Source organism: Falco biarmicus, chromosome 5 (assembly GCF_023638135.1).
Source record: "Falco biarmicus isolate bFalBia1 chromosome 5, bFalBia1.pri, whole genome shotgun sequence".
NCBI lineage: Eukaryota > Metazoa > Chordata > Aves > Falconiformes > Falconidae > Falco > Falco biarmicus.
In genome coordinates, this window is record NC_079292.1 from 59,888,707 (window position 1) to 59,915,876 (window position 27,170).

The 27,170-nt window shown below is 40.5% G+C and overlaps 1 protein-coding gene across 3 annotated transcripts in view; it reads left to right on the forward strand.

Moving 5' to 3' along the window:
* The window catches only part of LARGE1 (LARGE xylosyl- and glucuronyltransferase 1), a 287,256-nt gene that overhangs the window by 250,148 nt on the left and 9,938 nt on the right, over positions 1 to 27,170 (forward strand). For all 3 annotated transcript variants that reach the window (XR_008822038.1, XM_056340051.1, XM_056340052.1), the window contains 4 exons: positions 3,860 to 4,015; positions 13,933 to 14,096; positions 18,510 to 18,788; positions 25,584 to 25,730. Coding sequence is in view for 2 of the 3 variants with exons in the window: in XM_056340051.1 (XP_056196026.1) it covers positions 3,860 to 4,015; positions 13,933 to 14,096; positions 18,510 to 18,788; positions 25,584 to 25,730 (746 nt within the window). In the remaining variant the exon portion in view is untranslated. The remainder of the gene's footprint in view (positions 1 to 3,859; positions 4,016 to 13,932; positions 14,097 to 18,509; positions 18,789 to 25,583; positions 25,731 to 27,170) is intronic.

Here is a 27,170-nt window from a genome sequence, read left to right on the forward strand (position 1 = left end):
CCCAGAGAGGACAAAGCAGCTGGCGACCTAAGGAACTTTGCTGGGATTTTTGTTTTCTGTGTATTTCCATGCAGGTAACTGACCTTAGAGCACTCTCCTACCAGCACGTAACATTCTCTGTTACCTTCCACCTCAGATCTCATTGCCAGCCTCCATCTGTGTCATTGTTTGACACAGATGTTTGAGTGCTTTGGGTCAGAACCTGGTGAACAAGTGGGAGCTATTGGTGCAGTTAGTGCAGTCACAAGTGTATGGAAGTATTCCAGGAGGCTGGCTGAGCATAATCAGTGAGTAGTAACAGTTGCTGATTAACTAGGATGGTATTAACAGAAATGTAGATAGTGCTGAGATGCTTGATGATGACTAACCAACTGTGAAATAGATGTGGAATTTTAAGTTTTGATCATTTTGTACTTAAATTGCTAAATGAAGATTAAGGAGCATAGTTTTCTTAGCTCTCAGGAGGCGTTGATCAAGGGTGGGAAAGATCTGTGGGACAGCCTGAAGGCTAGCACTGGTCCTGAGGTGTCCTCCCAGATAATGGCACTGGAATTTTATACGTTATCGCTGCAGTTTCCTCTGTAAGCCAGCAGAGCTTTGGAAAAGCTTAGAAACTAGGAGGGAAAACAGAAGAAGAAATAAACACAATATTATGGTGCTATTCAGTCTTGGAAAAGGGATGTTATAGTAATGAGATTTTTAGTTTGTAGATTCGCTTTCTCTTTTTAATGTTGCGATAACACTTGCTCAGTCTGCACATAAAGTGGATTCTAAGTTTGCTTTTTTTGTCTTTTTAATTTCCCTGTAGTCTCTTTCCAACTGATTTTTTTTTTCTCCAGTCAATTCACTGTTGCCCACAATAAACTTTCTAACATAATGGCCAGAGCTTTACCTGTGCAGCCCCTTGTCTTTATCATGTACTTCACTGATGCCTGTGACAGGCTATGCAAGGATGTCTTGGACTATACAACTTCTGCTGTAGCTGGTGGTGCAGTATACCAAATCAGACAGCTACAGTCAGAACTGAAGGTGAATGTGTGGGCTGACAGCAAAAAAAGAATATAGTCTTTGGATGTAGTGTTGTACGTCAATGCTTGAGTCTTGCTGCTTTTTGAAACCTGCTTTTTTATGCTTTCATATATCACATAATATTTATCTAATCATGTTACATTTGAAAAGCAGCCTGCTTTTTTGCTAGACCTGTTTTGTGGTTTTCCTACCTCAGGTCATCCAGATGGTTGCATAGCTCCTTGATGTTCTTTAGCACACGTTGGCGTGTGCTGTCTTTCTTCATTAAAAAATCAGCTTTTCTGGATAGTCATCAACTCCATTCAGCTTTCTTCAGTTCACTCCAGGCTCCCCCGACAGCTGTACACATGCAGCATCCTGGTATGTTTCAAAACTGATCAGATCTGAACCACCAGCTAGGCCCTTGACACTTACCAGCTTTTACACACACAACAGAATTTGAAGCACAGCAGCGAAGAGCCTCTACACTGACAACTGCAGTTGTCTGACATCATCCCCCACACAACTGGGTAGAGGCATCAAGACCAGTGCTTGGTTGTGATGTGACATAGTATATGTTGATGAGAAATTTCTGTGGCTCCGGGGAGCCTGTCCCGTAACACTTACTGAGTTTATCATCATTAGCCATTTCTGTGCTCACGGTCCCCAGCGTGAGTGGGCAGGGTGCTCAGCAGGGGGATGCGATGTTTTTTAAGACATCCAGAAGGAAACTCACATGAAGTGTAGGACTAGTATTGAGAATACACAGAAGATTTTTCTCAGCAAGTATTTTTTTTTGTCCTGTTCACCAGCTTCTCAGCTTGCTTTGATGTACTCTTAAAATAAGTGCATGCTACTAGCAGACAGTTTCCATTCTATGCCTGCTTGTAAAAATGCATACTAGTACCTTGTAAAACTGTTAAGCAGCCCTTTAGTTTCCTTCAGCTCTATGCTTCTGTTACATGTGCCTGTTTTCCTAAGGTAGGATTTAATCGTTGAGATTTTTTGCCTGCATTTAATGCCTTTTGCTGCAGTTAAATGCAATGGATTAAATATGCCAAGTTCTTTTCAAAGAAAGGAGATTTTTAAGATCCATTTTTCAGTGGGGGAAATCTATCATCTTAAGTATATGTCCTAACCTACCTAAAGCTCCTTTTGTTTCTGTGGTGTTCTGCATTTTCAGCATATATTGCAGCAACGTGTTACTGCACAGTTAAGCTACACTTCCGAACATATGGACAAATGTAAAACCAGCAAAGAATGTAGCATTACCTGGGAAAAATATCTACACCGAGTGTTTTGTCCGCATATTTATGCAGATTTATAAAGTGTGTAGATGCATCATGATCTTGATTTGAAGTGTTCCTGTAACTGGAGTAAGTGATCTGCCAATTTCTGACCTGGTTTTCTTAGACCCTAGTGTAGCCTCAGCAGTGAAATCCCAGGAAGGGATGAAGCTTTGCCTATCAGGAGATATGTTCATTAGTGTTGGGTATGTAGAAGAGAATGCCATAGCTCTTACAGCAGTGTAAATACTCAGTGGAGAGACTGTCTTGTTTGCTGAAGTTAGTACAGGAAGAATTCAGGCTGTGTCCTGCTCTTTCCTCCTCCAGTCCACGCAGCACCAGATAGTGTGATTTCAGAGAGCTCCCTGTTCCTGTGGAGTTGTGTTGCTGACACTGAGGGAACTGCGTTCATTTGCTCTGGGCTGCTTCTGTTCTGCGTGCCATGCTTCAGCTCTGTGCATTCCCTCCAACAAATGCAATGTTCAGTACAAAGCTGACCACGCCACCGGCTCAGCAGCTGGCGTTGCAGCTCTGTGGCTGTGTGTGAGTGACATGGTGCCTTCACGCAATTAACTTAATGGATTCAGAGAACCTCCAGAGCTCCTAGCTTGGAAATATTCCTGAGGGAGACTCTTGGGGTTTTTTTTTTAATCTCTTTAGAACTCACAGGAATAAAACTGAACACAAAACATCAGGTGTTTTTTTTCTTATGCCTAAAATATAGCCTCTATAAAACAAAATCGTTCCTGCAAGCCACTTTTGGCTCCCTCTTAGTTTTTCCTTAGGACCCCATTCTCATTTGCACTGTCAGCAGTGAAAAGTTGCCTTGATGTAAATGAGAATCATGCCCTTTATGTCAGCATTAGAGTTAAATCCAGGCCAGTGGGAGAGTCACCTTCCATTAGCAGAGGCTAAATACCTTATAGGAATTGGAATGCAAAGGGTGAAGCATTGTATTGCATCACTCTGTTGTGTAACGCAACAGAGATCAGTCTTGTTTAAATGAAGCAATGGCAAAAGGAGTCAGTTTAAATTCAGTCCTTTTTGAAGGGTGTAAATGGCTATAGGAATTAATTCCAAGCTTTTTCTTCTCAATACCTAATCAGAGAAGAGTCTGCCTGGCCTGAAACACTGAATCAGTTAGCTGGAACAGTCACGTGGAAATCAGAAAATTAATGTTTAATACCCACATCCCTGTATCCCTCATCCTTCCAACCTTCTTCAGGAGTCCATAACCTGTCAGCTCCATGATTAGAGTTGCTGCAGCATTTATGAGGTAGTGCATCACAAACTAGATCAGCACCCTAATTCAAATGGGCAGATAAAGCTACAGAGGAGTTTCAAAGCACATCACCTGTAGAGTGTGCCGTTACTTGTGGACAACATGGCAAAGCCTTCCTGATAAAAAGACAGAAGGAAGTCTGTGTAGTTTTGGGGTTAGGGGTTTTTTTTGTTGTTGTTTGTTTCTTTTTAAGAGGGCAGCAAACTGAACACACAAAAAGAGTGGATAAAGCAAATTTGTATTCTAACAGCAGGATGTGTTTTCTCATTTTTTTCCCTTTGAGGTGATTCACTGGAACTCACCAAAGAAGCTGCGAGTGAAAAACAAGCACGTGGAGTTTTTCCGCAACCTCTACCTGACATTCCTGGAATATGATGGGAATTTGCTGAGACGGGAACTCTTTGGCTGCCCCAGTGAGGCAGACGTTAATAGTGAAAATGTAAGTGGGATGTCTAGGGCTTGACGATTTAAGGGGTGGTTCATACAAGGCACAAGCTACATGACAACCTCAAAAGTTGGTGGTGCAGGTGGTGTGGTGTGGAGGGACTCAGGAGAATTGAGGTCAGTGCTCAGATTTCAGGAATGACGCTGGGCAAATCTTTAATTACTTTGTGCCTTGGTTCCTTGCCTGTAAAACTCTTATTAATCCTGCCTTTCTCCTGGGTGCTTTTGTTTTTTTTTTTGTCTACCTTCTTTTAAAAATCCCTGACAAAGGTAACATCACAAACTGAAAATGAGGATTTGGGCTTTTAATTCCATTAGACAATTTTGCAGATCTCACCCTTAGACCTAAAACTTTCCAAGGGAAAGGCTTGTTTCTTGCTGTGTGTTTGTTCAGCATAAAATGATGTCAATTTCAGCTAAAAGATACTAATGCACAAGTAATGAAGAAGAAATGAAAATACCAAGACTACTGGATTTAGGTCTATGAGTTTTTGCCATGCTGCAAACTATCAAATGAGTTAATACTTCAAGGTGCACATAAGTGTGAGACTGCAGGTTTTTTCTGCACTGCCCTTACCCAAAAACAGCAGCGTTTATGTGTATCTGCAGAAAATTGGCAATCAGAACCTTTCAGATGAAGCAAATCCTTTGAAAATGGTTGAAATCAAGGATGTTTACATACAGGTGTTCTTATGTGTGTATATGCCTTAGTGCATACAATTCCAATGTAAAAATCTGTTGACTGAAACATTTTTACGCAGTTATATATGAACTCGTGTTCAAAGAGATCTCTGGAGATTTCTAGAGCAAGTACCAATTTTGGCTACATAGTCTGAAAGGAAATAAAAGGAACCTCTAACTATTTATGTTATCTTCAAGAGAAAATATTTCTAAAATATACAGCATCCTCTGTATAAAAATTCATAAAGCAAAGCTAGTATCACATACACATTAGCAGTTAAGATGTAATTGGCAATCAATAGCATCATTGAGGGTTGTAGCGTTTCCATTTAGTCTGTGGATAAAATGACCACAGGAGATGCCACTCCTAATTTTTCAGACTGTAGCACTCAGAGATTGAATAGGTATGTTTTGGTCCGAGGCATGGCTTCAGAGATCCTTATTTGACCATTCCACTGTATTCTGAAAGGAATGGGGAACACTGAGAAACTAGAGATAAACATTAACTGGGAGATAATGAAATGGAGCCGGGGGGGGGGGGGGGGGGGGGGTGCGGGGCGGGAGCTGTTTACAGTGAGAGCAAGGAGAGAGGGAGGGAGCAGGGAGAGCAAAAGCACATGGAGAAAGAAAATCCTGTGGAAAACTGAGAGGCGTTCAGACAGCCAAGTGAACTGACTGTGCTAAAAGGCCACAAGAGTCTGACAGTCAGAGACATCAAGATACAACAGACGGAGTAGAGAGTAGGATAGGAAAAGGGGAGTGAGACATTTAAAAAAAAAAAAAAAAAGACAACAGAACTAAACACACCTCTTCATACTTTTAAGAATGCAGGTTTAAATTATACTGAATTCACAGTATGTTCTGTGGGTTCGAGGAGCATGAATGCAGTCACAGACATGTTGCTATATTTTCCAGAGCTCTGTAGATCCTTAACAAACAGATTTATTCCAGACGACAAGTTGCTGGGGAGCAGCGCACAGTGAATGCAAGTTCTCAATGCTGAAAATGGCAGTCCTGAAAGTTTTAAATGGCTCATTTTTACTGAACTTGTATCTAATTGACAGACACTGGAAATGACTAACTGTTCAAGCCTGTTTCTTATTCTAGACAAGTAGAACGCAATATGGTATATGGTATGGCTTGTCTGAAAAAGAAATGTAACTCGTTCTTCCATTTATAAATTTATAAAAAAAAAAGATACTAGAAAAGAATGAGCTAGACATACAAAAATACATGAGTCCTAACTTGCCAAGAGATGCCAAAAAGTTAACAGCCTTCTATCAAAACAGTCAGATACAGAAAAAAATCAACTTCAAACAGCTTAAGGGTAGTCACTTAGGAGAAGGCATTGTTCTTTATTAGTTACCCTTGATGTAAGCTCCCCTCTAAACTTGACTATAGGCTTTTTATTATAGAATACAAAAAGCAGGTTTCAGCTTTGAAGTTATGAGACCCAAAGAATAGGATTATCGTGAAAACCAGCCTTTCTCACACGTAGTCTGCAGTAGCACAAACAGTGTCACAGGTGTCCTTTTAAAACACAGTACATTCCCATGACATAATGCATGATAATCTTCAGAAGCGGAGCATCTTGTAAGGTGTGTAGGGAACCACTGTTTGTCATTCCTCCCAGTACAAGAATTGGGGGGCATGAAATGGAAATAGCAAGTAGTAGGTTCAAAACAAAGATAGACATTTCACCCACAGTGTATTAAAGCTTTGAGCAGGAGGTAGTGTTGCTAAAAATATACATATGGCCAACAGTGATTCTTCATGGAAAGAAGATCAATCAGGAGCTGTTAAGCTTTGGTGCAGAAAGTCCTTGAACCACAAGTTCAGGACTAGGGGAGTGTTCTGAGAAAGCATCACTGTACACTCACCATGCCTTTACACTCCTCTCCAGGCAGCCAGCTCACAGCTGGAGACAGGATACTGGTCTAGATGGACCTTTACTCTGACAAGATGCAGCCATACATTTCCCATTAGGATTCCTAAGCATATACGTTACATAAAAGGCTATAATTTCTGCAGAGTCAAGTATATATTAAGTAAGAATTGCTATTTGGTTTGTTTTAACACCTATTATTTTTTCCTTTCTTCTCTGAATTGAGACTAGGAGCTCCAAAACACAGCTGAGCTTATTATGCTAGGTGTTGTATATGGGCATAAGGTTCTCCTTCAAGTGCCTGTGCTTCTCTGCCCTGCAGACCAGTGGAGAAAATGTTAGAACAGCTCTGCTTGTTTTATAATCAGAGAGAATTAGTTAAGCACTGAATGCACTGAACCTTGTTATGGAAGAAGCTGTGGCTTGGTGTGAGTCTGTCACTCACAGTCTGGCTGTATCAGAATCTACCCTTAAGGTCTTGTTCCCCTGCGCCAGCCTTTGCTTGTCTACAGCTTAATATTTGTAATGATGATTTATTTAGAATACAACCTGTAATTAAAGAATCTCATTTGCAATGCAAATATCTGTAAAACATGAAAAGGAAGTGTGGCTTTGGGTACTGTTGGGCTGGTTCTGTTACTCTAAGGCCCCTTTACACTTCTCATCAGTAGTGGGGTGGCCTTAAAAATGAATGTAAATTATGTATCTTCCCTTTTTAAGGACTCTTTACAGCGCCCCACAGATGCAAAGGGGCATTAGTTTAACAGGTAACTGGACCTTACGTTACTCTCTCTCACTCTTCCTTTGCGTATGTGTACAGAAGGTTTAGTGCTTTTCTTTTTTTAATGTTTATTAAGGAAATATAATACCACAGATTGAATTTTAAGAGGTCTAAAGGACTCTTTGGACATTATACTGCGTAGTTCTGATCTAGTCAGTTGTTGATCTTCAGCTGCACCAAAGAGCAGTGTTGTTAGGTTCCAAAACATTACGAATGGGAATGAACAGAACAGATAGGGCTCTGAAATGGAAATATTGGAGGCAAAGAAATAGCGAGTGGGGTAATTTTTCTGTTTATGTAAAAATGCTTGTATGTATGTCTGTGTGTATATATGTGTTTCATTCTTCCCTTGAAATATTCAAGCTGAAAGACCTTGTGTATTGCGGGGACAGGAGCCTGCCACACACTCCTTGCCATAGAGCACTACTGTAAGTCCCCTTTATTCAGTATGTGGTAAATGAGATTGCACAGAGCAGACTCTTCTCTACAAATTGGTATTACAGTCACCCTTTGCCTTTTGGGCAGATTCTGGATGTGAAACTCAGAATATGAACCAAATCCTGTAAACACAGCCTTTGACTCAAGTGGAGCACGTCCTTAGTCACTCCATCCTACTTACTCTGTGCTGTTTGCCCCTTTTCACTCCTCCTTTCTTATTTTGATACAATGCAGAAGATTTTAGAGACATCCATGAAGGTGAAACTCATAATAATCTTGAATTTGAACATTTCCTATTGGCTTTTAATGCTTATGTCCACCATTTCATTCTAAAGGACCTACTGTAAAGCCTAAAATATTTCAACAGGAACTTCTGTGTACCAAGACTATCTTTATGCCATGAAATAAATACTGTAAGCCTGATTTTAGCACACAGACACACACTCAACCTTTTAGCATTCTCATAAAACTTCTTTCCTGCAGACAGCTCCTCACCAGGTGCTTCTGCCAAAGTACTAAATCTGAAGGTTGAATGGGGTGTCCCCTATTAGTGAAGCCTGTGTCCTGATCCAAAGCCCAGAGCAAGATCAGTGGGAAGTTTATCACTGATATCACTCAGTTTAAGAAAAGGACAGTAGATTCCCATTGGAGAACACTTTCAGAAAACACAGGAAAAAATTCTCTCCAGATTTTTGTTTTCAGATTTTCAAATCAACAATACAAAGATACAGGGTAAAAAAATGTAGTTCTCCCTGAAAACACTTGCTTAGGTGTGTATTAAATGTGTGTTTTTATGTGTTTACTTTCTTGTGCAAAACCAGAGTTTCTTAATATTAGTAAATGGCTGTGCATACCAGCTTCTAACATCCTCCAGAAAAGCAGGAGATGCTAGCAATGTACTACATAATATCAACTCTGCTAAGAAATTTAGCATTTTTGAATGTCTAAAAATAGAATCATAGAATCATAGGATTGTTTAGGTTGGAAAAGACCTTTTAAGGTCATCAGGTCCAACCATTAACCCAGAACTGCCAAGTCCACCACTAAACCATGTGCCACATCTATGTGGTAACACTTCATGGGTTATCATTCCACCACATCCCTGGGCAGCCTGTTCCAATGCTTGACCACCCTTTCAGTGAAGAAGTTTTTCCTAGTATCTAAACTAAACCTCAAAAGGGAGCTTCCAAGTCAATATCAAGGCAAAGAACCTACAGTCAGACTGATGCTCTGAGTACCCTTTGCTCCTGCAGAATTTCAGAATACTGCATCATTTGTAGGACTGGGATTTAAAGTTACTATTTTTCATGACAGTCTTTCTTTAGTAGTAACAGATGGTGTATGGCAGTTTTGAGGTGAAATCCTGACTTCCCCAGCTGTGGTGTTTCTATTATTATAACTATTATTGTTAGTAAATGCTGAGCTGGTAGTCCATCCTGTTGGTTGCCTCAAAGTTGTCATTATACCACTTTCAACTGCTTATATTACTGCTAGATGGGAGATATGTGGACTAGGATTTTTTTTATTTAGTTGTTTGTTTGTTTGTTTTTTTGGGGGGGGTGTGTCATGTTGGTATGCCCCTTCTTTTAAAGTGAGTCATGGGGAAAAGCTTGAGGGGGTTGCATACACCACAGGCTCCGATGACCTCTTCATGGAAATACTGTATACCTCAGAGAAAGAGCTGACATTTGAGCCAGGAGCATATCTTTTGCCCATCTGGTGAAAACTTAGGCGAATTATACTGCTGTCCCCTCTGGCCAGCCTAGCTTCAAAAACTATGTTTCCTGAGATGAAGTCTGATCACCTGCCACAGCTGGTTGCCCAGAGAAGTAACTTAGTGTAGAGGAATGAAGCTGGGTTAATTAGCATTGATAACATACAGCTGTGGGCTGGCTTCAGGGGCGGTGGGTTGGCTGATGTAGACAAGGTGCAGCTGTGGCTGGTTCTGTTAAGAGGTTGGACAGCCAACAAAGAGGGAGCAGCCGAGGAGGAAGAAGCAGAGAGAAAAGAGAACATGTGCCCTAGATGAGGAGAGACCAGGAGAAGGCAGCAGAGGGACTGGCATGGAGAGTATGTTGGTATGTGATGGTAAAAGACCTTGTTCCAGCTGGCTAGTTTTGAGAGTGCTGTGACAACTTAGCATATATATTTTTTTATCATTTGTCGCTCTGGTTTGGCATTATGCGTGCCATGGCTGCCTTTTTATTTCTGAAACAAGTAAAATAATCATGCTAATGAAAGTACTTGTTTCCCACTACAGTATTTCCTAAGAGAACATCTACCATACACAGTCTGAAAAGAATATATTTTTTAACTGTGAGAGTGGTTCCTAGAGGTGACATTTCCCACATGCTCAGTGGCAAGTAGCCTTAGCATTGAAAATCTTGTAGAAACAGTGAATCTTATGCTAAGCAGGTGCTCACTTATGAGAATACATGCTGTCACTCTAAGGTTGAAAAGTCTTTGCTGTATGTTAGACATATTGTTATAAGCATAATGGAGGGGTCTGTAATGGGGATGACATTCTTTTATCAAATCCAGCTGATAATAAGGTCCTCGTTTTGATGGTGCACTGTGTTTAGGTAAGCATCTGTTTGCACAGGTCTGTCAGCATTCCCATTATAAATCCACCTTTTCAAGAATACATGTGGGAGCAAACCTTAAACCAAGCTATAAGTTCTTTGACTGTAAATAATGGATCCACACAATATGCATGCTGTAGATAAGATTATATCATTGGAGAAATTCTATGTGGTCATGTAACTGAAAAATAATACTGGATAACTCAGAGATAAATTTAAGGGTATATGTGTGTCTGTCTTAGACAATTCCCTGTCTTTTGAATGTCGTGCACCTTTTAACATTCTTCATTTTAAGTATGTGTGTAAAAAATGGCATATGACTGTATGCAATATGTATTTATAGGTTGTATGTGTCTCGTAGTAAAGAGGAAGCAGCCTTTATATGTATATGGGATACTGGGGCATGGGTATCTGTATGTTATATATGAATGAGGGGAACAAAGAGAGAGAGGGGCTCTTAAACTGCATAAAACTGTGTAGCAGCCAGCTATTGGTCCTGATAGTTTGTCCACGTTGTGCATTTAGCTTCAGTGAGATAGCTTGTGAGCTTATAGATTTTGCTGGACCAAATCCAGAGTGCCTGGCATGTCCAGCATTGCTTCCAGTAGGAGAGGAGTTTTCATATGGATACTCACATGCTATTGCATTCCACTGCCTGTTGCCTCACCACTGCAGGGTAGGCCCATCCTTAAGGCTCGTCCTTATGGCTGCTTGCCACATGCACAGTGACAGTGTTCCAGGCCGGATCACAGCCTGTCCTGTGCTGGTGGTCCTGTCCGAAGGAGCACCCATTAAGTCAGCTGTTTGCCCAGCTTGCAGAGCATGGTTCCTAAGGCTGCCTGGTAGTTCAGGCTCATGGTACAAGCAGGCAAGGATTGTGCAAGCATTCCTGCGGAGTGCTGATGGAGCTGTGTGTCTCATCCTGCCAACTGATGCCCACACGTTAGCCAGGGCTTTCAGACAGCCTGTGCTTGGGCTTCCTGCTGGCAGCCTGCCTGCACTCAGGTGGAGAGTGCTGGAGGCAGAAGCAAGGGGACAGCCAGAGGGCACCATGCCCACAGTCCTTCTGGGGACTGCTCTCTCCAAGGGGTATGGACACAGCCATCTCTTTTTCTTGGGTCCAAACACTACATACAGTCCTGAGCATGAGTCATAGGACATGCCAGGGAGAACCTCGCAGGCTGTAAGGATAGCTGCAGGCTCAGAAAAAGCCTGACGGGACAGAGGCAAAATCCTGACTATGAATTGCAGCGGGAAGAGCAAGATTTCTCTTTCCCTGTAGCAGAAGGGGTCTTCTGCTGTCTGCTGCTCTCCTTCACCTCCATCACCAACTCTGTGACTTGGTGAGTTACACCATCAAAATACCGGGGCCTCCGAGAGGCTGTGTCTCCTCCTCTTCCCCCACCCTGGGCTCTGTAGCACAAAGTCATAATTCAGCCCCAAATGTTATCCTTTAACTCATGATTAAGCATTTATGCCCTCTTAGCTTGCAACGCAAATGTAATATGATAAATCATTCAGTGACTGCCTGGTTAATAGCCTTTGTACAGCTATAAACTAGCCTGGTCATTTATACATACAGCAGGATAGCAAGGTACCCCCGAAATGTGCTTTGCTATTGTTTTAACCATTTAAATTTCAATCACCTCCTTGATAATTCTGTCAAGGTCATACTAATGTCTCTTTTCAAGGAACACACAGAAAGATACAGTATTCTTTCTAGTCATTGTTGTAAATATTTGGCTTAATTCAAATATTGTTTGAATGTGATTAGGAAAATAAAATACAGGCTCAGCTGAATGATGATTTGTAAAGCAGAATGAGTGAAACTTCCAAGAATACATAGAACAACTGGTGATTTCTATTCCACCAAATGAGATCTTGATTTCAATAGAAGTTTTGCCCGAGTAAAGATTTGTCAAGATTCGGACTCTTGTCTTTCTAAAAGCAGTCTCTCTTGAGGGATGTTTTAAGATCTGTGCAGAACAATAGCACAGAAGAATGAGAGCCTGATCCAAAACTCATTGAAATCAAAGGAGCTATTTCCATTATTCACAAGAAGATGATTATAGAGTGATGTACAGGAAAACATCAGGTATTATTCCTTCAGCCTTCACAGGAAACATTCAGCTGTAAGCATTATTGTTGAAGGCAACCGTTATGCTTATAGTTCCAAGAACAACAGCCCTTCTTCTTAACATACTATTAGAACAAGAAATACCTACATTGTCCTTTTTTTTTTTTTTTTTTTTTCTTTTTCTTGAGGGTGGTGAAACTATTACTTTAAGTCGTTCTGAACAGGACAAAAAAGAAGAGATTTTTAAACCTAAATGAATGTCTGTAATTCAATAACCTGTTTGTTGCATGAAACAGTTTTGAAGTGTACTGTGATTTTTATCCAGCTTGTAAAATTCCTATAAAACAAATACTTTTCTTATTTACTGATAAATATGCTATTGTATTCTTCTTACAGGGTGCTTCTAAGAAATATTAAAATTATACCTTTATTAATAACCTGTATTTTAGAGCAACACAAACACAACTCTGACATGTTAAGACCATATATACAGTTTATCTTCATTACATTTTGTAGTACGTTTTACAGCAGGTGTGACTGATTTTTCCTTCTAATTAATTTTAAATAATCTAGCCAGATGTTTGACTTTAAAATAATGTAGTTCAGGCATGGAATTAGTCAGCTGCGTAGACATTTGGTCAATTTTTCTCTTCTTCTTTTGCCCAAAGCTAAACTTTTATACTGTTAAACGTACAAGTCTATGTGGCTCAGGGTTGGATTGCTTCGAGATGACCGTTTTGACTTTGAAGGGGCTTGGTTTCCAAGGGAGTCAAAAAAATACCTGTTCTCTTAATCTGCCGTCCTTTGGATTTCTCAAACTAGGCATCCAGAAGCATAAATCCTGTTAAAAGTGTAGACTTAAGTCTGGCACCGCTGCAGTTGAAAGAACTGGTGCAGATCCATAAATCTCAAGAGGAATAATGATCAGTTAAAGGTGTTACTTCTCCAGCTGTCTGTACATGCTGCTAGCAGCACTTACTGCTCTCCAACAGAGGCAGCAGAGCAGGAATTGCTCAGTCCAGCGCGTAGAAGCTTAATCTGCTTCTGAGTCTTGTCTACTGGAGCTCTATGTCTACAAGTAGTTTGAAACACTGCTTGTAATAAGGAATGACATTATACATCACACTGGTGCATTAACTCTGAAACTTGGCGATTATTAAACTTGTGATTGTTCACTGTTTCATTGCTATACTGGATGTTGAAAGTATGTAATACAGATAATATATACAATATATAGACCGTAATACAATGGTCTGTCTGCTTTATCAATTTACTTGCAAGTGCTTTCATCTAATCTCTTGTCCAGCAACTTGCAGGAGCCAGGCTTGGGAAAACCATGCTATTCTGTATGTCCTGCTTCCCATCCCTGTTGCATCATGCTGCATGTTCCCAACCTCCTTGTTCACTCTGATTTGCTAAAATACTTATAAAGAACTTCTCTTTATGTTGTCCTGCTCTTTCCTTACAGCTCCAGAAACAGCTGTCTGAGCTGGATGAGGATGACTTATGCTATGAATTTCGTCGAGAACGTTTCACCGTCCATCGCACTCATTTGTATTTTCTACATTATGAATACGAGCCTGCATCCGACAATACCGATGTAACACTGGTGGCTCAACTTTCAATGGACAGGTAGGGAAGATCTTTTGCTTGTCTGAAAGCCTGAGACAATGAATATTTTCTTACAGAGAAATCCAGCTATGTAATGCTTTGGGGAGAGAAAAACCGCGCTTTTGTAGAAACTTGCATGTTGTACTGTAAGACCTTTCTTGAATCAGGAGCCATAGCACATGTAGCTATCACACATGCATCCAGACTTCAGCTCTGCAGTGCACACCAGTGTTTGGAGTTTATGAGAGGCTGAATACTGGAACTGCAGGGGTCCTTACTTATCAGGATTGTCAGGCATTATTAGTTTATTGAGTTTTGCGGCAACTTAGAAATAACAGGAGATGTTTGTAATGTACTTAGGCAAGCAGATGTAGCTGACCAAGTTCTTACACTGTATTTCCTCATTAGGCAATGTTAGGTTTGTTTTCATTGGCATTTTCCTTGAAGAAAACTTCAATTAGTGATTTTTCTTATGGTGAAAATCAAAACTAAACATTTTAGTTTCAAATTGAGAACTTGAAAATTGAAATTCTGGGGTTTTTATGTGTTAGTGTGAAATGAAAAATCTCATTTTGAGCAGAGTTATTGCAGTTTTATACAAATGTTGACTTTCAGAATAACATTTCTAGTTTAACTCTTTTCAACTTTCAGTTCTGATGTAAAGTGGAATTTAACTAGTATTTGGTTTGGGAAAAATAATCCGTTTCATGACAAGTTTCACCTGCACCTTTCTGATTCCCACTACTGCAATTAGTTGTCGTTTTTCAGAAGCTCTGAAAGCGCAGTCCAGATCTGCCAGCTCAGTGAAATTTTGAATTGTCAGTATCCTTTCCTCCTGCTTCTCAGCTGGAATCTAGTCCAAACTTTGTAGTTACTGCTATCAGAGTGGGTTACAAAACAGGTCAGAACTCCATGAATATTAGCCAGAAACTGGTATTTCATTTAGTGGAGCACATACAGAATACAACATAACCCATGAATACCACCACTGCCACACCAGTGGAAGGTTTGCGGTATTCCAGGAGGGTCAGAGGAATTCAGATCAACAAAACATTTACAGCCTGTTTGAAAAATAAACACAAACAAATGGGGGTTATTCTGTTTCACCAGTGCCTCAGCACTGCATCCTGCACATTGTATTATGATTTGCTATGCACATCAATGTCTGCTCTATTGATTTTTAATTGAGGAGACATTTCTTAAGTGTTCACATACCTTTGAGTAAAAAACTAAAGAAATAAATTAACCCAGACCCTGAGCGAGTGCCACAGTAAATTAGTAAAGCTGGTATGTACGCATGGTATATTTTCCCCCCAGAATTTAATTCAAAAGAATGAGCTGGGGCTTAGTGCTGATTCACTGGCACTGATGCAAAGTCTGAGCATCTGTTTCCCTTTCTGGATCCTCACTGGGGCACATGTTTTTATTGATAGACAGAACCACACATTTTTATTCAGGAAGAACTGCCATCCTGATACTGTGCAGGAAAAATCTTCCCTACTTCGTTGGTGTGTTGCTATAAATTATTGATTTGAGTTGGAAATACTTTCTTCCAGCTAAAATCAATAAATAATATCATACCAAAGAACTGTTTAGCTGCTTTTGTTTTCTTTCATGTCTTTCAGTTACTGCCTTTTTTTTTTCCATCTTAAAACCACTTTTATTAAACTCCCTCCAGCATAGCGGTAGACATATAAGAATAGTGTCTCAGATGTAACATGACATGTACATAAACAAAGTGCTATAAGCTACATTCCTGCATTATTCTTTCAAATGATCATCCGAGATGAGGAAAGGTGAAAAAGAAGCTCCCAGTGTCTCCAGTTATAGTCCTGTCGGAGATGAGGCTGCCATGACAGGTTTGCAGAATGGATGAGGGGTGCAGTCTGGGAGTTCCCGTTGCTGTCTTTAGATAGAAGCTTTGAGACAGGCTTCATTCCGTGTTGTTCCTTACTGGTTAATTGTCACCTTTTGTACTGGTCTCCTCGTAATGACTTGGTTGCATCACGGTGGTTTTCATGCATGTGTTTTGGCTTTTTAAAGGCATGGTATTTACCTGGGGCTGGAGGTCAGAGTGGGAGTGACAAAAACCTGAGATCAGGTGCACAAGGAAGGACACAATTAACATTATGGCACTTGAAGTCTGGGTGAGAATGAGTTGTAAATGGGTAAAGTATTCTTCAGAAGAAAAGTGAAAACAAAGAATCTCACAAAACAATTGAATTGCACCAAAACACACTTGACTGAAACAGACCTTTAAAAAATTTACCAACTAAAGGATGACCTCATTATTATGCAGTACAGCAGTGTATTTATTTTCTCTAGAGTCCTTAAGAGAATGCATTCCTCAGGACTGCTAACCAAACCCAAAATAACTTGGTCACGTTGTGCTTAGAAACCTGTAATTCTGAGTTTTATGATCAAAGGAGACTATTGTAACAACCGACAGAGAGCAGGTTATGGAGCATCACCCAGCGGTCCCTGCATCAAACTCGTGGAAGTGGGGCCTGTCAGTGGGAACGACATCACAAAATGGAGTATTCTGAGGGGCCCTAAGCTGTCCAGCTGGGGATTTATACCACCAAAACCCAGTTCTCACTTAACTAACTTATTTAAGTGGCACACCTGATAATGCCTGCAAAGCTTTTCAGGTTATGTATGCCATTTGTCCACTGTGTGGACTCCTCAAAAGGCATTTTGCTGCATTTCTTGCTAGGCAAGTATTCCCTTTTTAAATGGCTGCCCTAAATTGTAAGTGCTGATGAATTGGAGTATCCTAATTAATAGGTTTCCCCTATGTAGAAAAAGGCAAACAACAACAAAAAAATATTTTTTTCTATTTATTATTTGTACAATCGAAAGCCTAAAGCCTTCACATGCTTTTTAGATCTTTTTTATCGATTTCTTTTTCTAATTCGGCCATATGTTTCAGGCTGATAATAACCTTTGTTCCAGTAATAGATAAAAAGAAAATAATGTACCAGGTGTAGCCTAGTAAAGGTAATATCTCATATCTAAGGAAAAATTATTATATCATCTTGGATGTCATCATGATCATTCAGAAATGCGGGAAAGAGCTATTAATGTTAAATCAGAATGTGTGTTTGCTGGTATGAGTGTATCATTCCATTCTGCTGCAAAGCTTAGGGAGATAGTAGGAGAGGGAAATTATTTTCTCTGATTATGATGATGCAAAAAACTTGTGTTCTATATAAATATTAATGGGAAAAATCTAGTAATGTGGATTTGGAAGGGAGAGAAAATAATCATGTTGCATAGTCTACTCTTCCTAATTTTTAATAGAATATCTGGCTAGGCTGCATAGGTTCATTTCCCTTAGTGTTAACTCAAGAGGCTTCGTAATCAGTCCTTGCTGCATTTTGGGGCGGCATTATCTTAATCTCTAGGCAATTCTCTATAAATTACCCAAAATGCTTAAATTATTTTGACCAGGCTAGGTTTGATTTATGTTTGTGTATGAGATCTTTTGTTGTCATTTTCATCAACAGTATTGTAACTGCTGGAGGTTTTAAAAAATATACATTGAAACAATCTGTTTTTAAAATTATTTAATGAAATTTGAGATACTGCTAAAACATATTCAAATTAGTACTTTAAATGATGATTTTGTCTGAAATGTTCTTTTGCTATTCCACAGCAATGCCATGTCTCTCCCTTGTTCTGTCCTTACTCCCTACACACAGTAAATGCCCTTTCTATTGATGTGTCATCCTTTTGCCCTTTCCCCAACAGTAAGTCTAGTCAATGTAAATGTTCATGTGAGTCAGTATTCCCTTGACCTATCATTTTTAACAGCTTTTGAGATCTGACTAACTGCCTTGTAAAAATTTGGGGAAGGTTTTCCTAAACAGGAGGTAAAATGATCTGTGGGTCTGTACACCTTTCTCCTCCACAAGCTTGTTGAAGAGTGCTATAGTATGTTAGTGTGAGAAAACAGCTTGATCTGAAGTGTGAATTGGGCACTAGACACTGCTTAAGATTACAAGACACCTATCCTGTAAGTAGATCCACATGGACAGATCCCTGCAACTGCTCAAAGCTCCGATCAGATGAAGTCCCATCATCCGTGTGGGTTTTCCTGCAGTGTGAATGCTTTCGGGAGAAAGGATGGTGTTGATTTCACCTGGCTTCAGCTATATGAGCTGTAGATGTGTGTATCTGAGTTAGGGCTGTCTTAGGCTCCGTTGTTTTCAGCGGAGAGAAATAGGCTTACCAAGGGTGCAGTCCGTCTGTCCAGAAGGAGACAATAACTTAGATGAGATTAATTGCACTGTAGAAATATTTATTGCTTTCCACAGCATATACAGTGACCCATATCTGTCTCACTTAGATATCTGCAGTTGATCAGATGAACCCAGGCAGAGTCCCAGACAGAGAGACAGCCTTTTCTTACTCTCACCCTTCCTCTTTCAGGCTCCAGATGCTTGAAGCCATCTGCAAACACTGGGAAGGTCCAATCAGCCTGGCACTCTATCTTTCTGATGCAGAAGCCCAGCAATTTCTGCGCTACGCCCAAGGCTCAGAAGTACTTATGAGCCGCCACAATGTTGGCTACCATATTGTGTACAAGGAGGGCCAGTTCTATCCTGTGAATCTGCTAAGGAATGTGGCCATGAAGCATATCAGCACACCATATATGTTTCTATCCGACATTGACTTCTTGCCTATGTATGGACTCTACGAATACCTCAGGTAAATCAATAGTGGAGGGATTCCCATTGTCACCCTCATTCGCAGCCCCTCCACACCCTACCCTTCCCACATATTTCCAAAAATACGCAGTTTGAACAGAACCGAAAGAGGCAGCTTATAGATGTTTAAGATGTGACAGTGCCCAGCAAGGCACAGGAATTTTTAGGGTAGAGGAAGGGGCTGAAGCTGGAAGTAAAGCAGTAAAATTATGAAGGAAAAAACTCAGGTCTAAATGTAAGCCCTGTTAGCCATCAGAATAATTCCTCAGAGCAGCAGAAGAATCAATTTGAAAATTGAACTGGACTAAGTATTGTTAAATGTGCAAAAGCATCCTATATTAGCAAGGTGAACTGGGCAATTTCCCTAAACAACGCTGGTTCCTAATGTTAGTGACAGAAAAAACATGCAAAACACTACAGAATTTGTGGTCCCTGTGACACACGCTCAATCCAGTTCCATATCTTGAAAAGAGGGGGATAGTCTTACCAGCTCAAAAATATGACTGCAATGCCAGCACCTGTCAAGGCAAAATTATTAGGATAAGGAAACTGAGAAGAGTAACCTCAGTGTGTATTGTATCATAATGAATGTGAGCAGGTTGGGCTGAACAAATTACGGACATCTGATCCATTAACTGATTTTTTTTTTATTATTTATTTATTTTTTAATAAAGACCTTTTTGGTCTGCAGAGGCTGGTCATCTGAGGCCAAAGCATAGAGCAAGGAGGACACCCTGTGGCCAGACAGGAGGATTTCAGTTCCTTAGTCCTGACCAGTTTTCCTTTTCATCTCTGGTCTAATTTGGTAAAAGTTGATCAAAGTGTTCCAGTGACGGTCTGCCTGTAGGTGATCCCTTTCAATCCATAGGCCCATGGTTTTGGAATGTAAGGGGAAATAACACCTTTTGACATCATAAACTTACGGAGGATCTGTTAAAGGCGTATCAACTCAGTAAGCATCTTCTCATTTCTCCCTTGTGTGGAGAGTTAATTGGTTTTTTCAATTTCTGCATCCATGTACAGGGTTAAGTTCACTATTCAGAGGGATGGAAGCCTCTCCTATGAAGAAAGGCTGAGAGAGCTGAGGTTGTTGAGCCTAGGAGAAAGCTCTGGGGAGATCTTATTGCAGCTTTTCAATACTTAAAGGGGGCTTATAAGAAAGACGCAGAGAGACTTCTTAGCAAGGCTTGTTGCAATAGGACAAGGGCTAATGATTTTAAACTAGCAGGTGTTGGAGGGTACCTTTAAGATACAAGGAGGAAGTTGTTTATACTGAGGGTGTTGAAATACTGGAAGAGGTTGCCCAGAGAGGTGGTAGATGCCCCATCCCTGGAAACATTCAGGATCAGCTTGAACAGGGCTCTGAGCAATCTGATCTAGTTGAAGATGCCACTGCTCATAGCAGGGTGTGTGGACTAGATGACCTTTAAAGGTCCTTTCCAACCTGAACTATTCTATGATTATGTGAGTCTGTGGCTTTTAAGACACTGGATTTCAATAACATCATTGAAGTTTTATCTCACCGTGTCAGCTTATTTTGCACTTTTAGGGATACTTCTTTTTGACTTGTGCTATGAGGACTCCAAAATAATTCTGTCCTCTGCACACAGTAGCTGTCTCAAGATACACGTAGGGACAGTTGTTGTTAGCTTCTCCGTTCTTTGACGTTAGTGTTGCATACTGTAACATTTCTTCAGATCGATGCTGGACACAGTAAGGATAGCATCTGTTCAGCTGTTGATACTGGAATGTAGTACTGAAAAAGCAACTTGTTCCTCCATGCTGCTTCACAGTGCACTGATGGGAGCCAGCACTGAAAGGAGGGAGAGAAGGCAGAATGATGCATCATGATATACTTGAGATATTACAACCACAGAAATAATTCTAATATGGTGATAATGTATTATAGAACTGAATGCACAGTGATGCCACCCATGGGTGCTGTTTCAGAAAAAAACCTGAGATTCACACTGAAAGCTGTTGCCTCTGAGACCCTGTGTTACTCTACCAGCCTTCTGTGAGGCCCGTACCACCTTAACTCTGACTGTGAGTCTGTTGCCTGGGAATATAAAAATCGCTAATCTGCTACTACCAGCTCTTTAAAAAGGGATTTTTGCATGGGGACTAGAGGCTTTTGTTGCTTTTTCAATGATTTTTCTGAGCAAAATAGCAGGGAGGTGCAGGGAGATTATTTTAAATACAGATACCCTGTATCTTTCTGCATTGACTGTTCCCACCGCCTCTGCAAGTAACTGATTAGTGCTATCTATCTGACTGGCAGCAATTGTTTGTTAGAGAGGCATACAGACATTTTCATCTTCATTTCCTCAGATAGAACAACCATAAGCAAACAGAAATAGTGTCTCAGGCATCACTTTGTACAGGATGAGCCAGACAAGTCCCTCTCACTGCAAGTTTGCTGATTTACATATATTGTGTATTGCGTCTCTACAGGCAATATATTCTCGGAAAGAAAAGAATTTTGAAAAACTTTTCCAACATATTTTGAAGGTGTTGTATGAGAAAGGTTACAGCCAGTCTTTAAGGAGAAGTTGATGGTTACCTGTACCACTAGGCATTTGTTGCTAGCACTTAGATTTGTGCTAATTGAGCTTTTTCACAGCTAAGACAGACCATTTCAATGCTTTTAATCTCCATCAAACCCCCTTTTTGACCTACCTTACTCTTCTGTGAAGTACAAAAGGAAAAAGGCATATCATTTAAACATTTCCTGTTTACGAAGCTCAGATACTTTCATGGTCTGTGCCAAGTCAAAGTCTTTGTCACCTTCCCTCATTAGTTACTGAGGTCATCTTGTCATTGCTGCAGTGGTAAAGTCTCTTTTTGGTTGCTTCAAGTAACGTGTGTGGATCATCCTAAAGGTTCTTCTGACATAAAATAACTAGGCAGGCTGCTTATCTACGGTTGTCACAGCTAGCATTAAAGTTCTTTCCTGACACATTTGTGTAAAATAGGCCCTTCACTTCCAGTGACACATTCAGCATGAATTGGGACCTGGCATCCACTGTCTATCTGCAGGTTTTATACCTGTCCCCTGCAACATGAGTTGTGAAGTATTTCTGGTTGTTCTTCAGCATCTCAGCAAGGGACGCACTCGTGTTGTGCCTATTGTTTTTTATTTGTTGGATGCCTTTGTAGACTATGCATTCGTTGCTTTTGCAGGGAGGAATAACATTCTAATGAATTTAACAGTGGACTGAGCTCTCCATACCACAAGCTCTGTGATTATTGTATTTCTTGATCTCAAACTAAACACTTACTGAGTCCTGACAGTGGAAGCTAATTTGAATTAATGGAATCTTTTTTTTTTCTTTCTTTTTTTTTTCTGAATTCAGTGCTTTGGGATTAGCTTGCTAACCCTTCTGTGTCTGAGCTTATCTATCCTCCAGAAATGGGAATGATACTACTATCTACCCCCATGAGGATGAAAATTGTGTGTTAATTTTTGGAAAGGACTATGAGGATGAAAAAAATGGTATCAACATGCTGGAGTTCATTCAACCTGTGAGGATACTCTTGTGATTTAAGATTAATTTCTTCCATGCTGTGTGAAAAATAGGGTTGATGAACAGATTTAGAAATTTAACCCAACCTTCCCTGTGTCAGAATGACATACATCAGGTCTGAACACAAAGATTCCTGGGAAACGGTTTCCTGGACAACACTAGCAAAGAGAAAGCTCTTCATAAAATCATATATCCTTATTTTGGGGTTTGGGGAAAAAAGGACAGATAAAGGAAAATGGAATCTGAACCAATGTTACTGAATCCAAAAAACAGCCCTCATAAGGATAGTGCAGGTTTTTTACGCAGTGCTGGTTTACAAAATAGCCAAATGCATTCCCTGCATTAAATTACACATATCTTGCAACACCAACAGTGAAATTTTTCCTATTCCAAGTATCACAGAACCAGTCAACCAGCAAATGGCACGTCCACTCAAAACAGGAAATAAAGTGACACCACTGAAATGTAGATTTGGTTCCAATAGGAAGAGGTTAGATTTTCGGCTGGTTATCTGAGGAGCAGACCACCAACCAAGTTATCAGAAGAAAATGGGAGGTGTTTTCTTCTCCACCAAATCCTCCCTGCCTTTGTCACAATTTACATGCCCCCTCTTGTCCTTTGATGTTCAACTCCTGGATGTTAGCATGGGTTCCTTCTTCCCCTTACGTTAGTCCTTTGTTGTCTACTCCACATAAAAGACAGGTTGTTCTGCTCAGAGGTGGGTGCTGCTGGACTTCCTGACTGAGCATGTCTCAACTCCCAGCTCAGTTTTGGTGAACTCTTCCACTTTGACCTTACCAACATGCACCTCAGATGCTGACATACCTCTTGAAAGTGTTTCTGCAGAGATCTTCCCACTATTTTATTTCACTCTTGAAGTACCTCTACCAGTTTTCTGTGTTTGACTGTATCTGCTACAGGCACCTTGTTTTCAGACCTGTGCCTCTCTCCTCTTACCTAACTTTTTCATGTTGAGCTTTGACAGTTGCAAGTGATTTCAGACTCTTGTATTGGTTTGTTCCCTCTGTGTTTTGGTTTTCTTCATGAAGGCACTGTCATCTATTCTTTCCAATAGTTGCCATTGTCACCTATATTAAATTTGCAGTTGACAGAATGGGGAGTGTTCAGAAAGGATTATTGATACCTACATAATTTTTGTGCTTGCATCCCGTATCTTACAAAATTAGTCATGTTCAACACTAGTTTCAACACGACTTGCTCTGTCTGACGGTCTCTGCTGTTACCCTGGCTTGATACCTATACATACTTCAGCTTCAAACTGTGGGCTTTGGTGGGCTGGGCAGGATTGTCTCCTATTCTTTGACAGTGCCAAGCACAGCAAGGCCTTGATTTTTGCTTGGAACTTTTGAGGTCTCCATCAAAGAAAAAGAGAGTAGCAGCCATAAATGGTAGCTGCTGTTTCCTTGCAAAGCCCAAAGGGTGAGCATCACTGCAAATATTAGATACTCCTTCCCAGAACTGAATCCCCAAAGATGTACCACTCAAGGCTGGTAGATTGCAGAGAGTCCAGAAACCCTGGGACACTGGAAGTGAACCTATGTTAGTATCCCCTGCCCTCAAAGAAGATGTGAAGGGGAAGGAACATTAAGAGCATTCATGAAGACTGGATGCTGGCACTGCTCAACAATTCTGGAAGGTCATGGAGGCTGATTGTGAAGGAGTCTTCTATTTGCATGCAGATATTTTGGCCATTAATGATGGTAGGGGAGAAGCTAGTGAAGAAAGTACAAAGAAGTTATAAGATACTGTTAAAATCCTTCAGTTGTGAAAAGTTCACTGGAAATGTAGCAGGGGTTTTTCAAACAATGCAAATTTTGAAGTAAGCCACTGAGAACACATTTCTTTTTATAGAACAGGCCTATAGGGTGGTGTGAATTATCTAAAATTCAGATTTTATGAAATAGCCCTGCTCTTCTTTTTCTCTGACGGCAATATAAGTGAATTCTAGGTATTCTGGGACTAGAAAAGTGGTTTGTTTGGTCTTTCTGTTATTATGACAGTGATCCCAATTCCTTCATCTTATAAGGCTGTAGAGAGTTTGCTGCTTGTCAACATTGTCCTTGATTGCTTGTTGCAGTAACATAAAAGTCAAGACAGTGAATCCTGTTAAGGGGAACTAACTTTGACAGGGAGAGAGAGGCATATTTCTCGTATGAAATATGAAGATAATGAAAGGAAAATCAAGACAGAGTTATTTCTAATGACAAGCATAGTAAGATTCGGTTTGGGGATGGAAAAGTAACTTTTTTTCTTTTTCTTTGGGTTTTAGTTTGTTACGAAAGAATAGACCAAGTATGTCTGGTAGGCAGGGAGTAAGTCTGGTAAGCTGTTGCTCTCTTGTGGCATTCATCCTAAGGCCCCTGTCTGGAGAAGGGCACTACTGTGCAAAATCCACTGTGTGTACACATACACACTTGCACCCCAAAACAGTCTCTGCACTGAACAACTTGCAGCAAAAGAAGGGAATAAGTGAGGTATCTCAGTGCATCCAGTCCACAGCTCTTTTCTGCAGAAAACAGCCTCTATGCTGTATGTATAGGGCCAAGCACAAATGGGCTCTAATCTCTGGGCACTACTGTGCACATAATTAACAATACTCAAAAAAATACTGCTGATGTGCAGTTTTGCTGATTGGCACTATGTCATGTTGCAGTAGATCTGTGCCTTGCCTTGTACAAAGACTGCCCATCATGGCAACAGTGTTCTTGAGAGCAAATATCTGTTCCACGGTGGTGTTAAGGTAACACTTACCTTGCAGGACATACAGAGCTCTATAGTAGAACTAAGAAGCAAGTATGATGGCACAGCATAGCACAGAGAATAGCTACGCTGAAGTGCAACCAAACTTTACAGCTCCTCATCTTGTGAAGTCCCACTGAGTCCCGGATAAATCTGATTTTTTTTTAGAACTGCCATTGACTGGGCAGCTCTTTCCCATCTATGTAGTAGCATTCAACTATGTTTCTCTTAAAGGCGTGGTCAGTTGGCTGTGCTCAGCGTGTCCTGGACATGCAGGGCAGCACTGATCAGTCAAAGACACAAGCTCTTTTTGAACTGTGTTGTTCCCCCTGCTCTTAGAGCAGCAGATCAAAAGTGGAGGAAAATACAAAGCACCCTGGGAAAAAAGCATGGGCCGTGGTTATATTTACAGTATCAAAGTGTCTGTTCTCTGCACTTTATTTTGAAAAGCCAAGTGACTGGCTCAGTTTAAAATTTTCCTGCTTTCATTTGTTGTTTCTCTTTACCAGGAAGTCTGTCATCCAGCTAGACCTGGCTAACACCAAGAAAGCTCTGATTGTACCTGCTTTTGAGACCCTACGCTACCGCCTTTCCTTTCCCAAGTCAAAAGCAGAGCTGCTGTCGATGTTGGACATGGGAACCCTCTTCACATTCAGGTAATGGAAAGTACTGTTGTTGAACCTGTGGTCTTTATCTCTGAGGATAGTTTTTAATGTTCTTGTGAACATTTGATATTTCTCTCTTCACTGTTAGCTAGCTAGCTCCATTAAGAAACCTACTGGAATACTTTTTCCTTTTTCATAGAAAGGCAGTGAACAGAATCGTATGTGGATATATTCCATCTGTAAGCTCGGTATTTTATCTAGTATTATAGTCCTCTACTGAAGGACTTCAGTTGTTAAATTGAATTTGTTTTATTTTCATCATTTTTTATTGCGCTACAAAATCAAGTGCGACCATTACACTCATGTGCGTGTAATTTGCTTTTTGGCTGCCAAATACTTGTCTGGATAGCTGTGTCCCTCATGTGACCAAAAATAATTTCTCTCTGCTTGTTGGTTAGCTTCCTTCCTGACTTACTGGAAAAACAAATGCAGGCTTGTCATGCACTCTATTTTATGTGAAACAGCTGCTTTAAATAGCTAGAGTTTCTCAATGCAGAGGTAAAAGCGTATTCTGACTAGAAGTTAAAGAGGCGAAGAACACCTAAATTTGGAGCTCTGCTCTGAAGCAGACTCTTTTTGTGGCTGTGAACAAGTCACTTCTATTATCTGCCAGCCTCTTCAGTTTTGAAATGCGACTACCAGGGGTTAACTGTCTCTTGGGTGTGTGTGGTAAGGTCTGATTAGCAGACATTGTAAAGCACTGCAGTGATGGGAAGAGTACAATATGGCCTTATGATGTTGCACAGAGAGAGGGCTTAGGAGACCTGCGTTCTCTTCTCAGCTCCGCTACTGCCCTGCTGGGAGGTGGTACGCGAATCAGTTCACTTTCTTACATCTCTGTTCTCCATCTCTGAAATGCAGGTAACAATGTTCACCTTTCCTTTTTACACTATTTTGAGATCTAGAGTTAAAAACTGGCCAGTGGAGCCCTGTATCACCTCTCCCATCCTTCCTTTACTTTTAGAGCTTTTCTCACACTTCTTCCATTCCCTGTATTACATGCCTTTCTCGTTGCAACAGCCACCCTTCCCTCATGTGGCCTTACGCACATGTCATAGCAGACAGTCTGTGTGAGCCTGGAAAACGTAATTCTGACAGTACCTTTACCAGTGACTGCCTTCAATTAGAAACTTGAGGCGACTGAGAGGGGCATGCCTCTCTCTGGAAAATTACTTAAGGGTACTGATAAAGCAAGCTTTTCACTCTCCCATCATTCTTTAACAGTCAAAGATGTACAAATTAACAAGAGATTTCTTGATAGAATTGTTTCTCCTATAGTTAAAAATAAAAATCCTTCCAATGGAAAATAATACCCTCAGGATTTTCAGATGTTGCATTCCACCAACAATCAACTTTTCAGCTTGCACAGCAGTGGCCTTCCGCTACAGATTTCATCTTCAAGCTGTACAGCATGTTGGCATGTTACATACA